The 15,520-nt window shown below is 33.7% G+C and overlaps 1 protein-coding gene across 1 annotated transcript; it reads left to right on the forward strand.

Moving 5' to 3' along the window:
• Positions 1-10,439: 10,439 nt before the first annotated feature.
• EAE98_006681 (uncharacterized protein) lies at positions 10,440-15,121 on the forward strand (the record flags this gene model as incomplete). Its single annotated transcript, XM_038954304.1, has 3 exons — positions 10,440-10,482; positions 10,786-13,285; positions 13,348-15,121. The coding sequence occupies 3 exons, from the start codon at positions 10,440-10,442 to the stop codon at positions 15,119-15,121; spliced, it is 4,317 nt and encodes a 1,438-aa protein (XP_038809549.1).
• Positions 15,122-15,520: the final 399 nt, after the last annotated feature.

Raw genomic sequence — 15,520 nt, forward strand, 5'->3', positions numbered from 1 at the left:
ATAATAAATATTATATTTAATATAATATTGAAATTAATTTAAATTTTATTAAAATCTATACTCAATATAATCTACCTTCAAATAGAAATCAATATAATTTATTTCGAATATAAAGAAATATTTATTATTTGGTTTAATACTCTTCAATTTTTCAATATTATTTTCATTTATCTATTATTCCTTTATTTAATATTCTATAATATCCTTTTTTGTAATTACTAATTTAAGATATTATTATTCTTAATCTTTTTAATACTTTTATTATAAAGTTTAATAATTAATTTATTATTATTTTTAGATAATTAAATTGAGGATTGATAAGCTTTGGGGCTTATAGAAAACATATTCTCTTATTAATGCTTTCCAATATTATAAATTTGATTAAAAATATAAAATATTGGAATAATAGCTTTAAACACATTATTTCGAAATTAAAATATAAAAGATCTCAGATTTAAACTTCTTAAATTTGAAATAGAGATTCCAGAATCGGAATTTCAATTAATGTTTAATATAAAATTAATACTTATATTAAATCGAATAAATAATCGATTTATCTTATTCTCTCTATTATTCTATTTTACTCTCGATTTTTAAACTACTTCTTTCTTGATTGCTTCCTTTTTGATTACTTCTTTTTTAATATCTTCTTTAATAAATATTAGGAATTCATTATTATCAGAAATTATAAGATCAACTATCTTATTCCTAATAAATAATCTGGATATTCTAAATATAAGCTTATAGATATTTTCCTTAATCTTGATCTTAATTGAATATTAAAATATAATATCAAATTTATCCTTTATATAATCAAATAATCTCCTAATTATTTTATATATTATTTAATATAAACTTTAATATAAACTTTAATATATATTTTGATATATAATTAATTAACTAAATCTAACTTTATTAATTATTAAAAACTTTATATCAATTATAGAAATTCGAATATATAGTATAATTATAATATTCTTTTCTATATTTAAATATATAATTACTAAATCATTAAAGGTTTTTCAATATAGCTGTAGTATTAGCTTGATAAATCCTTTATATATCTTTCTTGTTATTAGAATCTTAGTTATAAAGATGTAATGATTATTTAAATCAATTATAATATTATATTTCTTTTTATAGTTATTTTAATTAGTAGATTAATAAATCCTTTTATAAATATATAGATATTAATTAGAAATAGATTTGTTGAGATAAAAAGTCTGTAAATTATTATATTTAACTATTTCTTTCCCAAACTTATCCTCGAAATTCTTTATTATATAAATTATGATATTAATAGATTTAGTTTAAGCGAATTTATTATATATAATATTATATTTATTTATTTCTATATTTCCATAATAAGCATTTTCTTGATTTGCTTTAATAGCTAATATTCTATAATCTAATAATTCTTTCAAACTTTATAAAGTTGTTGAAAAAGCTATAATCGAATTATAAGCTGTTGTTGATTGTATAGATAATATATTATATTGATTAGAATAAGGGATAATATTCTTATTCTGAGAATCCTATAAGGATTTATTATATGTTATATATTTTGATTATATAAATAGAACTTTAAAATCGATTTTTGTTAAAGTCTTTACTTTATAATAATAATATGAAATGCTAGAAATATAATCAATTTGATTGTTAGAGTAGATAATAGCAATGAATCAACTAGGTGTAATGTAGCACAAAGACTTTTTATTAATCCTTTTAAACTATAAAAATTCTACAATTTATAATTGTGCGCAGGTTGACATCAGCCCGAAGTAGCTTTGTAGAGGCTATTTATATGCTCTCGCCAATCCTTACACAGATTGACTGTAACAGAGCCCCCCATATTGTACATTATATCCCGAAATGTGTATATTTATCTTTTGAACTCGGCTTATATAATACAAGAAAATGGAACATTAAATAATCGTATTCATATTATATATCAAAAGGAAATAAGAATATTATAAAGCTACAAATAATCAATAAACAATATTCCAATATATTTACCACTTTTACTAATAGATTATTAAGGACTCTATAAGTTCCCTCCAATTTTCTAAATTTGTTTCCCCTTTTAGCAGATTATTCTTTATTACCTTTTTATTAGTTCTTATTTTATTATAACTACCCTTCAATCTATTAGCCTCTAAACAATTACAGCTCGATTTGTAATAGATCCTACTAGTTTGATTATCCTTATATATCTTCATTATTCCAAGTATATTGTATTCTCTATCTCTAAAGATTTCTATCACTACAATAAAGGTTCTTATACTAAATGTAACTATTATTGTATTCAGAAAAAGGTTTATTAGTCAATACCTCCCCAATACATTTCCGATATCAACTTGTTATATCAAATCTAAGCTTTTTGATAGGTTACTCCTATTAATAATTAAAAGGAAAAGAATACTGAGATTATAATAATATATTGAAATAAGCATTATATTAGAAATGTAAAGGCCTTTTTGTAAAAGGAGAATAAATAGAGTAATATTAAAAAACCAAAGTTATTTAAGGTATTATTTCTATTTGTTATAAAAAAGTTGGATTGAATAGGTGATCTTATGGAGCGCCTTGTGGATTTTTATTGAACTGTTGTTGATTACTCTTTATCTTTTTATAGTGATACTTAGCTAACTTTTTTAGATTCTAAAATAATTTGTTTACATTAAATATTATTATTTCAGGTTCTATTATAAGACTGATAGCTGTAATAGATTCGGATAATGAGAATAACTTTATAGCTTTGGTTGTTTACCCCCACGCTATCAATACCCCCGCCCCGCTCTTTACTCCTCCAGAAAATAAAGCTCCGGGTACTATAAATATACTAGCTAATTCGGAAAACCGCATTCCCCCTTATATCGATATTCAATTGTTGTTTTGCTCCTATTCCTGTACTCATTTCTTTATATTCAAAAAGGATTGTCTTAGATATCCTAATAAATTCCTTTTTGATTTTAATAGTAATAAAAAAAACAATCCTTTTTTTTATTAGATTATCAATACCCCTCAACATTTTGATATTCTCTGTATTTCTAAAGATGACATCAGTATTATTATCTTTCAGGCGAAGAAGTGTATTATCAAAAATTCGACAGTTTTTGCCCATCAATCTATTATTAGAAGCTCAGTCATCTAAACTATCCTTTCTTCTCATAAAACTTCCTGTATAGTTTCGAAACAAAAGGTAGTATTGATTACTGCTGATTTCCTTTCTGATTCTCGATATCAGGACATTAGCATTCCATTAAAGGCTAAGGCTTTTTGTATAAATCGTTCTATCTACACTGAAAAGTTTGATATTATTACAAATTCTTCTGAAAATGTTCGATCCCGCAAATACTTACAGATTGCCGATAATCTATTAACAAAGATTCGAAAGTTCAGTAAAGCTCTTGTGAAAATAAAGGAGAAAAAAAGTATAAATAAAAATGAAGTAGATATACCTTCGATGAATAAGAGTAAGCGAAGCAATAGTGATATAGATAATGCTATCTTTGAAGTTTTCCTTTTTATACCAGATCTTTTTAATATATAAAATAAAAGGATTAATTCTTATTATAGAATTCTCTCAACATATTAATATAACAATGCCTTTACAATAGCATCCTCATATTAGTTAAAGGCGTACTCTTACTAGGAACAAGGCTTTATAAAAAGAATAGTAACAATTTCATTAGCCGAGTATTGACGAAGATTCAGATAATATCGACCCTGATACTTATAAATTAAAGCCTAAAGTATTTCAAAGATATTAGAATGAGTTGATGCGTTTGGCAGTAATATGTAGTATGCCGGCAAATAAAGAGTTACGTCCTTGTTCTTATCAAAATAAAAAGGAATAGAAAGAGGAATATTGCAAATAGCTTCGTATTACTGGTGATTCACTTATAAATACACAATGGAACCCTATTGTCTTATAGCTTTTTTCCTTTTTTCTTTTGAACTGTATATTGATAATTCTTTTCTTTTATTATATTCTTTTAATACTTTTTTCACATTATCGAAATCGCGGGGGGCTTTTTATGTATCTTCTATTAATTAGTAGCTTTTTTATTAGACTAAATATTAAATACTTCTGCCTCTCTTTTTATATACTATAATCTTCTCCACTTTGTATTCCAAGTGATTATCTATCTTCTTTGATGGCGATGGGTTAGTAGTACCCTGTTATTTATATTATGATTCTAGTAGAGAAATATAAAAGACATTATAAATCTTATAAATAGATAATAGCTTGAATTTATATATTTAATTATTGGTTTTTATACTTATTATTTAAAAAGAATCTATAAACCTATCCAAAAACTTCTTTTTGAATCGAAATTACTTAATATTTTGAATACTTAGTATCACTTTATCTCCAATATTATATCGCTAGATTATCATGTTATCTGTATCCTTTGACTTTCGGTCTATAACTGCTTGCTACAGTTCTCTCAATTTTTCCCTTTCTTTATTGAGGAAAGCGATTCGCTTGTATACTGCTAATGCTCTCCCTATAACATCAATATCCTTGCTAATATAATGGAATATTAGTAGGAATCTATATATCACTTGGAATAGGCTTATATTTATTATATTATACCACATAGCATTATAAGTGAACTCTACAAATAGTAATAATAAAGACTAATCATCTTATCGATAATTAAAGTAATAACTGATATAGTGAATTAGGTTTTGATTCTATTGTTCCGTTTGCCCATTAGTCTGAAAATAGAATACAATAAACAATTTATATTGTATTTATAGATAAAAAAGAAAATTATTTTAGAATTTGCTTACAAATTGTAATTTTCTATCTGATATAATATCTTCTGATACTCCGAAATCCTTAAATATACTCTACATTAATATTTGAGTGAATTTCAATAAAATAATTGTTTTATTAACAGATATATATTAAGCAAGCTTTATAAATCTATTAATAATCACTAAAACCGTATTATATATATACTTGCCCAATTTCGATAGAGATAAATCTATAATGAAATCTATAGTTATCTTTTTTTAAGATTTATAAAGAATAGGGAGGGTCTATAACTCGCTATAGGGCTTATACCTTTTAATAATAGTATACTGATATACCGTATATATTTTAATATATATTTTTATATTCTTCCTTATTAAAGACCAGAAGTATTTAGATTTCAAGATTTCTAAAGTTTTAGAGATACTCTAATATCCACCTATAGGGTTATTATAATAAACTTTCAAGATCTCTGTTTTTAAAACAGAGTCTGGTAATATGTAGGTATTCCCATTGTATCTAAGAAGCCTATTGACGCCCACCTGTTAAGGTAAGGCGATTTTAGCAAAGTGTAGTCTTTAATTCAAATACTTTTTATTCTTTATAAAATCGTTATTCGCTTGGAGATATAATAAAGTATTTCTTATTGTTTCTGATACTAGCTTGAATACTATTTTGTTTTCTATTAAAATATAAGCTATCCGATATGGTATCGATTGTTTGCAATCAATTTCAACTAATGAATACTTGAGTTCACGGAATAGTAGGCTATATCCTTTCCTTTGTAAAAGGCCTATAACGTTATACAAGGGCTCTGTCTTCTTGACAAAGGAACTTTGAAATAAATTTATAATTATTGATTTATTCTTTAATTTATTCTAAAGGATTGAAAGTATATTATTTATACTATCCATATCGATAATGTAATTAAAGCAGCACAACAGCCTATCTACAGAATTCAATCTTCTAGTCCTATATATTATCTCGAAATTATATACAGCTAAAACCTCCACTCACCTTGCTTACCAATTATTCAGGCTTTTCTTTGTTATGAAGTGCTGGAGGCTATTATAATCCGATTTAACCACAATAGTATATCGACTTCTTATTGTATAATAGTGCTATTATACGAAAGCAATATATATTACTAGTAATTTTTGATTATAAATGAAATATCATTATTTTACTAAACTCAACTTTCTCGAATAGAATGTAATGGGGTATTACTATTGGATCGATGCCTTTTTGGTTCCTTCCAAAAAGAGCTGTGACAATATATAATCCAAAGTAAAAATCAATATATCAATTTCGATTATTATATAGAGTAAAAGATTGAAATGCTGGAGAATAAATGCTAATATAAAGACTTTCTTTAACATTTCGAATGCTTTTTGTATTTTATTAATCTACTTGAATTCAATTACTATCTTTTCTTTCTTTATTCTCTTTAATAATATAGTTATATTATAAGCCATTGCCAAATAGGCTTTAATAAACTGTTAGTAAAAGTTTGCGAAACTAAGAAACACTTGTATATCTCTAAGGCTATTGGATATTAGCCATTCCACTATAATCTGAATGCAGCCTGGTTTTATAATAACGCCTACGGGCGAAACGATATATCCTAGGAATTCCATTTTATTAGTATAAAAGATATACTTCTTTAGCTTTGTGTAAAGCTTATATTCGATAAGTTGTATAAGGACTTTTCAAACATTTGTTATATATATAGCTTTATCTCTTAAGTAGATTAGAATATCATTAAAATATATTATACAGATATTATCCGTCAAACCAAATAAAGCTTGATTGATATATATCTGAAATATCGCAAAGATATTAATAAAGCCGAAAGGCATTATCCTATACTCATACTGATTATATTATATACAAAATACAATTTTTCATTTATTCCTTGCTTTTATATAGATTCGATAATAAGTATTCTATAAATCTAGTTTGGTAAATATAATATTTTATCAAAGTTGATTTAGGGATTCATTAATAAGAGGTAGGGGGGTTCGATCCTTTTTGGTGATCTGATTAAGCTCTTAATAATTGATATATAATCGATAACCTTTCCCTTTCTTTGAAACGAACATAATAGATACCCCTACCAAGCTGATAGATCTTCTTATCCATCCTTTTTTTTAATACTCATCTAAATATTCTTATAATATTGTTAACTCTTCCTCTAATAAGGAATAAATCGGGCTTCAAAAAGAAATTGAACTAGATTCAAGGTTAATACAATGCTTTATCGGATAATATTCAGACAGAAAGCTACTTTTGTCTTTCGAAAAAGCCTTTTTGTATTTTTGGAATTCTTCTAGTATCTTATATAAAATTAATACGAATACCAAGCAGCCCCCTTTTATTTTTGATTATAAGATTATTTTGTCTGAAAAGATCGCAAAGATTACTTTATCTTCCTTTATTTCCCAGTAAAATTCTTTTATAGGAATAATCTCAAAATTGTTTAAGATAGGGTAATATCAGAGTGATATCGATTTCTAATTGATATTGGGGTTGATTGTTTGTAATTACAGAAGATCTAGGATAATGTCTATCCGTAATAGATCCAATATCGCTGATGTGAAGCTATAAGTATAAATTTTCTTTTCCCTTTTTTCATCTTTTATTTCGATAGGGAATTTATGGTTTTCGTATAATGTAATTGTAGTACCATTTGCTGATATAAGGGAAGTGCTTTTTTTAATAAGGGTTCAATTCTATTCGATACACTTGCTTTGCTATATAATATTGGCTTATACTTTCAAGTCAATAAAGTATTAGAGTGCTATTAGCTTACTATTGTTATTAAAGATTACTATAACTATAAAGATTATCTGTTCTTCTTTGTATAGATTTAGTATTAATAGAACACTCATTATAATTACTAGATTTAGGTGTTTTCCGTACAAATAGCCTCAAAGGGGTTATTTTAGTATTTGTTTTTTTTATACCTTCCCCTACAACATCTATATACAAAATCATTTCGATAGTTTAAAGCGATATGCCTTTTCTATTGGTATTTATAATATATAGCGGTCTGCATATACTTTATATATAATACATTGACAAAGTGTTTTGATATCTTGAAGGATTCCTTTCGAAAGGGTTGATTTGATTTTTGAATTTCTATTTTAATAGTTAGGATTGGATTGTTTTTCAGGTAGGGGTGTTTAGATGAATTTCGATATTGAGAGGGTGATTGGTTATATTTGTAGAATCGATATGAGTTCTTTGTGTCTTTTTCTTGGAATAATTTCTCTACATTTTCCAGTCTACAGGTTTATCTTATAAGCTTATTATGTGATTTAGGTTATTATAGGAATTCCGATATTTTTCTGGTTATATTGGGTAGTAGATCTGCTAAGAGTCTCTCGATCCGAATACTCTCTGTTTTCTACTTGATGTTTTTTTCAAGGTCTTTTAGATAGGTTACAAATATATTTACAGTTTTTTCTTCTTTTTGTTTTGTATATATAATCTTTTGGATTGCTTATTGTTGTTTAATTCCTTTGTTTATGATAGTGTTATATATGTATTCCCTAAAGTTTTCCTAGTTTATCTCTTTATAACTTGATTTGCTTATATATCGACATCAAATCGCTAGAGATATCGCTTTGAAATATAATTTCTGTTTGGAAGAAAAAGTTTTTAGTTTTCTCGATATTCTTTTCTTTATATTATTTCAATCTCTACAACTTCGATAGTTTTTTTCGATTAAGGTTGATATTTTAGTAGATTGTATTCAGTATAGCTGCAGATCGGTTATGCTCGACCAAGGTGATTGTATATAAGATACAGTTCATAATCATTTTGTAAGCTTTTCTTATAACTACTATTTCTTTTTTTATTTCTTTAAATTATTAGACTAATAATATATCCTTATTATTATTAAAGGAGTGTAATTGGGCTGAGTAAGTATTATTACTAATACTCTACAGAAATTGATCGATAATTTTATTGGATTGGTTTTGAGTTGTATTGTGGGTATTCCACTCTCCTTTTAGGATAGGTATTCTTTTTGTTGAAATCATAATGATATTGATGGTTGTTTGATTAAGAAATAATTGATAAATTATTTTATATAGGGGAATAAAAAGAATTGTTAAAATAGATAATAGTAATAAATCAATTAGATATAATATAGTATAAAGACTTTTTATTAATCCTTTTAAACTATAAAAATTCTACAATTTATAATTGTACACGGGTTGGCGTTGGCCCGAAGTAGCTTTGCAGGGGCTACTCACGTGCCCTCGCCAGCCCTTACACGGATTGACCGTGACATTGATCTTGAAAAAATGATAAGGATAATATTGACATTTTGAAAGAAAATAAATTATCTTTGAGATTTCAATAATTAAAGAAAAGATTAATATATATAAATTCATTACAATTATTAGGATTTTTAAGTTTTATAATATATATTTGTATTTACTTATTACTATATTAATATAACTTTTTTAATATTTAAAATTAAATAATCAAATAAATAGCAAATAGTAAGTAATAAATAAATTGTTTAATTAATTAATCAATAAGCAAATTATGATGTATTTAAATAATTAATTAATCAAATAATCAATAATTCAAATATTTGATTTGAATTTCTTTTTTTAAAAAGAATAAACAAATTAAATAAAGAATATAAACCTAGAAATATTCTATTAATATATAAAATAAGAAGATCATATTTTTATTAAACAATAATACTATATAAGATAATGATTATATTCATTAGATAATTAATTATTATATTAGATAATAGTATATTAAACAAAAGAAATTGTTCTAAGCAAAAATGTCCGCATGACGCGCCATAGGAATCTCGACAAACAATCGTCTAGTAGTATCTTACTCTCCTTTCCCCTGCTTTCACCCAACTCGTCAAGAGTCAAATATGAGAAATTAAAGTGTAACATTTAAGCGAATACTAATAAAGGATTGATCCTTGACATCTCTCTTCATAGGCGAGATGAAGAAACATAAGGAGCTATAGGCGTTTCTTTCAGATAATCATAAGACAGTTCATGTTGTTACTGTATTGACATGGTCTGGACAAGTGTGCGCTGGAATAAGTTTTAATTTCTCTATTGGCGCGAAAGTTAGTGTGCACCAATGTAGTGATTTGGGAAATTCTAAATATCCCTAGAATCTCTTCCTACAGCCTTCATGCCTTCACGCAAAGTATCAGAAGCGAGGTTCAATTACCGATGATTGTATATATAAACATAAAAACATTCGAACATACTTGAAAGGAAACTTACATGTGTAGGTATTCAGAGTCAGTTGATCAGAAAACAGCTAACACACTCAAAACTGTCCTTTCCCGGGTCGACTCCTCGGAGTCGGTACATGCAACAAATTCGAATTTCGATTTCTGATCTACTCAATCATTTTGGCATAGGGGTTCTCTTTACTCACTGATCCGTTATGTTTGGCGCAATAACTTATGCATCCCCTCCAAGTTAATGAAGGTTCGGTTTCCACATCAACTCAGTACGGGCCCAACCCGCGTCCATAACCTTATTGATGCTGAGCGATTCGTGCTAACCAACAGCATTTGAGATACCGCCCCATTGAACAATGGAAATATTAGCCATCGGCGTACCGTACCTGACACTCTACAGTATGCTCACCCACAGATAATGTCCATAATATGCGCTCATACGGCCATTTTTCTGCGACCGAGGAACAACCGCGTAGAACAATGGCCACAATGCCTTTGTGAGAACCGTTTCCTAAATGTCTGCAGTATCATTACAATGGATATACCTTCTAATGAAGGAGGTTCAATATGAAGCCGTAGATAATATGTTTTTGATTATGCTAGCGTACTTCCTGTAAACTTCCATCCATTCTTAAAGATTTGTTGAGACCCAGCTTTTCGAAAAAACATTGAAAAGTTCTCTACAGTATTCTAATAACCTTCAGAAGAAGTCTAAGAAAACTGATCAACATACTATCAGCGACTTGTACAAGGACATACTGATAACATTTCAAAGTCAAAAACAACTTCACGAGTATCCAAGAGTCTTCTTTACTCTTCAACCTCCAACCTAATCTCAATTTACTTGCCCAATCACAGCAAGTCTTTACAACAAACACCAAGATGTCTTACCCAGAATATCTTGATGACATGGAATCTCAACTCGCCAGCTACTTAGGCGAAGATCCATCGACATTCTTTTCCAGTGAGAATGCAACTGTGCCAGCTCCCGTAGATTCTCTCGAAGAGTTATCCTACGACATGAATGGTCAATTCACCTGGGATGACTTCCTCAACGAAGAGGGAATCGAAACAACCTCTCCTCCTCCCATCACCTTGGAATGGAATCCAACTGAGGCAGATTTCTACAGTAATGAAATTGCTGCGCCTCCAACGGTCGATGAGCACATTCCTGAAGAGCCTACGCAGTCATCGGGACAAGAGGAAAAGACTAGCACCAACATCGAAAGCGAAAACACCAATGAGCAATCGGTTGCAACACCTTCCCAGCCTGAGCCTCAGCCGGAAGAAAACACAATCATCCCTGACGATGATTCCCTTTTCGGTGGCAGCACCTCTAACGACATCGAAGTTCCAAAGATCAATGAGAAACATCAATCCGAGGTCTTAGCACAAGGAGCTAACAGCACTTCCGAACTTGTGGCTGACATACCACAACATGGCGACAGTGCTGCCTCCGCACCAGTTACTTCTGGTGTAGATCTTGACAACACCGAAGCGGATGATGACAATGATTCTCTGTTTGGTGACGTCGATGATTCTGGTCTCGGTGACGGCTCCCAGCCTCCAGAAAATAAATTGCCAGCAGGTGACGATGCACCTAACGGCACACAAGCAGATGATGTCGACGACCTCTTTGGCTCCGCATTTGGGGATGATTTTGAGGCGGAACTTGAGGCGGAACTTAAGAAAGACAGTGCCAACGCTGCGGCTCCCCCCATTCCGAAGCACACTGGGCTTCACCTTCCAAAGCCTCCTCGGAAGGTAGCCAACTCTCAGGGGTTACATCTTCCTGACCCCCCACGTGCAATTGCAAATCCACAGGCATTGCACCTCCCTGCACCTCCCCAGAAGTCGGTTGCTACTCAAGGACTACACCTCCCCGAGCCTCCACGTGTGGTGGCTAGCCCACAGGGGCTAAATCTTCCTGTCCCTCCTACTCTGGTAGCCAACCAACAGGGGCTGCACCTACCAAGTCAACCTTCTGCGACAGTCAAACAGCAGAGCGGAGCCGACATTTCGGCTCCAGAAGAGACTGGTGATCAAGAGGACGGCATAGCTTCGACCAGACGCCGCAAGGTCAGAGCTAGCAGAATTCCGAGATCTGACATGAGTCGACCAAAAGGTAGGGGACAAGCAGGCAAAGTCCTTACCCAACTCTCTGGACCGGCTCCTTCTCAGTTGCCAGAAAGTGAACCAAGCTCATCTTCTGGTGCTAATGACACAGCCGAGAAAGTTACGCATTTGCCTCGATGGGCCTTTGGGAAGTACACTAGCTTTAGCAAACCTGTTGCTGGCAGTAGATATCGAAAGCCAAACAACTCGGAACAAAACCCAATACCAGTTGAGGATGAGCAGGAGTCAGTGGAGAATACTAATGAGCTAGCCAACACTCAATCGCAGGGTGTAGCTCAATCAGATGCGAAAATAGTCGGTGCCATTGACCTCACCTCTGATACCGGGAATGACTTGGTTGTGGATGGTAGCGTCCAACAGGGTCAAGATCCAAACCATATTGATGGTGAAGACTCCACTCGTCCTTATGAGAACTTCCAAATCCCTGCCTCTGGCAATGACATGGATTTTACATTAGGCGATAACGAACTCCTGAATTCTCTCGGCGAATTGAACTTTCCGCCAGTTATTGATGATGCGGGTCCAGCTCCACAACTGCAGACATATCAGGCGCACAGTTCCGCGCCCCTGGAGATTGCACCACCTGTCGCTCCCCAGAATGGGGTTCTTCCTCCTCCTTCCAGAATGGAGGATTTCTCGCTATATGGACAAGGTCCATTGGCCAGCAGGGACAATATCCACCATTTACAAGTACCTAATGTACATGGTGCAGGCACATTTGCATATCAGCCTCCAAGTATCATGGGGCAGAGCGGTGCAGAAAACTATCAGCCCGCCAGTCAGCCAATGCAGACTGGTCACTTTGAACAAGGAAGCGGGTATGGTCTAGGCGATGACATGGTTCAAGCCACCCCTGCAGACATTGGAGGCAGCAATTCCACAGGATTGAACGACAATGGTCCCAAGAAGCGTCTCAGCCATGAACGTGCTGAGTATAGTGATCCTCGTGTATTAATGACATACGACGAGTTCAAGCAGATATTTCCACAAGAACCAACACGTGGATGCTTTGAGGTCGCTATCCAGAGCGAGCGGGCAGCAGACGCGGCAATAGTTGCCAGGGGAGGAGTTCCTCCACAGAGACCGACGATCCGCAAGTCAATAATTTGCACCTGGAGCCAGGTGCAACATCTGAATCGGTAAGTTTTCTCGAAGATCTGTTTGAGCCTTGATGAATTTATTGCTAACTGATACTTTCTAGAATCCGTGCTGCCAATGGCGAAAAGCTTTTCGAACCAAAGCCGAATGCCCACAAACGACTGGAAGCGTTCAAAGAGAGCTTGCGGAGGAAGAGACAAGAACGTGGTGAAGCTTCTGAATCTGAAGACTCTGACATGGAACCAGAGGCAAAGCGATTGAAAATCGCCTCAGGACCAGTTCAACATGCCACATATCATGTTGAACAACACAGTGAACAGATCCCGGGGATGCATCCCACTCAGCCTTCCCATCCGCAGGTATCGGCTGCTGTATCGCATTCTTCGCCTGATCATGGAGTTTCTCAAGGCCCCCATTCTCAGAACATGGGTCAAGCTTCGGCTATGTACATCCATCGACCAGTGGCTCAGTCTGCCAAGAGAAAGATGGTACCAGAGCAGTTGGAGAGCTTTGAGTTTGCGGAGCAGGGAATGGGACCAACTGTCAAGCGACCGAGAATTGCTGCGCCATCAAGAGAGAACACCAAGCCAATGAACGATCAGTCTATGGCTAAAGAATTCGCAGACTACGTCTCAGAGAGGCAGTCTGAATACCTGAAGCTGCGTGTGGCAGAGCTAAAGCAGCTTTGTAAGACTCGCGGTATCAAACACGGCAATTTTAATGGTTTATCGAAAGGCGGTATGGTTGGTGTTCTGGTGGGACAGGATGTCAACCGTCACCCTATCTATAGCCGAATGCATCATCAAGCCCAGGCTAGAGTTGCAACCGGCCGGGAACATCCAATCCCTGGTGTTGGCAGAATGGGTGGAATGAATCCACCATCCGTTGCTGCAAACCATAGTCAGCAACAACTCCGGGTACCGAATGGCTGGGGAATACGTCAAAACCTACCAGCACCCAATGTCGGTCCAGCTCATGGCATGGGATTGAACCATCATCAGCGAGCCCCGTCACAGTTCCCCCATACTAGTGACCATAGAACACCTAGCCTGGCACCCATGAGATTTGGCAACAGTGAGATGCAAGTGACGAATTCGGTTCCCATTAGAGGTCCAAGTCATGGCCATTCACGGCCAGTCAACGTCGGACGTGCTCAACAGCTACACATGAATGGTAGTTTGAGTGGACTGGTTAATAACGGCGGTCAACCACAGTCGAGTATCAGACAGGCCCCTCAAGGTCCCACGATGCATCCCAGTGCTGCCAATTCGTCTGCTCGATCACAAATACCGGTCAGCGTCCAGAACAGTGGTTACAACAACAGCGGCATCCATCAGAATATAAATGGAGGCCGCAATAACCATACCAGCACCAACGCTCATATCCCAGCTTATGGTATCGCTGGCGATTTTGGTGCTGGCATCTATCAGCCAGCAGTTGATGACCGTCGAAGAAAACCGAGGATCGTCGGTCAAGAAGCACCAAGCAGAGTTCCTCGAGGCAATCAGAGGAGCGCCCCAAAGCCACCGGTGAACTTGCCACAACCTGCGATGAATAATACCGCAAGGAGTTGCACCATGACCCAGCCCTCTATGGCTGGCAGGGCCAGCGGCAATATCCAGATGGGTCATCAAGCAAATACTCTTGGTGGCTCTCAAATACCAAGGCCCGCCCAAAGTGGAAACATGGGAGGCGATCCCCGAAGATTCATGCAGAATCGTCCTCAAGGTGGCCTCTACTCAGCCCCTGTGCAAGGTCTTAATCAGGGAGTCCAGCAACAGCATGCTGGAGCTCAACTTTCTCGACCACCTTACCACGGTCCGCCTCGAGGTAATCCGTTCGATAGGCAGCATTCTGGTCCCGCGCCACCGCGCTGAGCTAGAGGGACTGTGGAAAGGATTGGGAAAAAAACATTTATTTGCTTGAGAGAGTGCTGCAGAAAATAGGATGTTTGGCAACAGTGTATGAATCGTTTCCGGGCGGATGGGTCTTGATACAGCGGGTTTTGAAAAACATGGCTGGCGAGTTTCGGTATAGCAAGTTGATAGTCTCTTTTGGTAATAGCTTTTGGTTAGAATTTTTGATATCCCATGTTTTTTATAGGAGTTTCTAATTTATGTTGGATTGTATACCCCATATTGTCTTTTGGTGTTTGAGTGTTTGGGTCAGAAAGACTTGTTGTCGGGAATATGAATATACTAATTAACATATAAATTGTGGCTTGTGGAAAGCTGTTTATTGATACTAAATGAATGAATATCAATTTAAGTCCTCAT

Source organism: Botrytis deweyae, assembly GCF_014898535.1.
Source record: "Botrytis deweyae strain B1 chromosome Unknown BDEW_014, whole genome shotgun sequence".
Lineage (NCBI taxonomy): Eukaryota > Fungi > Ascomycota > Leotiomycetes > Helotiales > Sclerotiniaceae > Botrytis > Botrytis deweyae.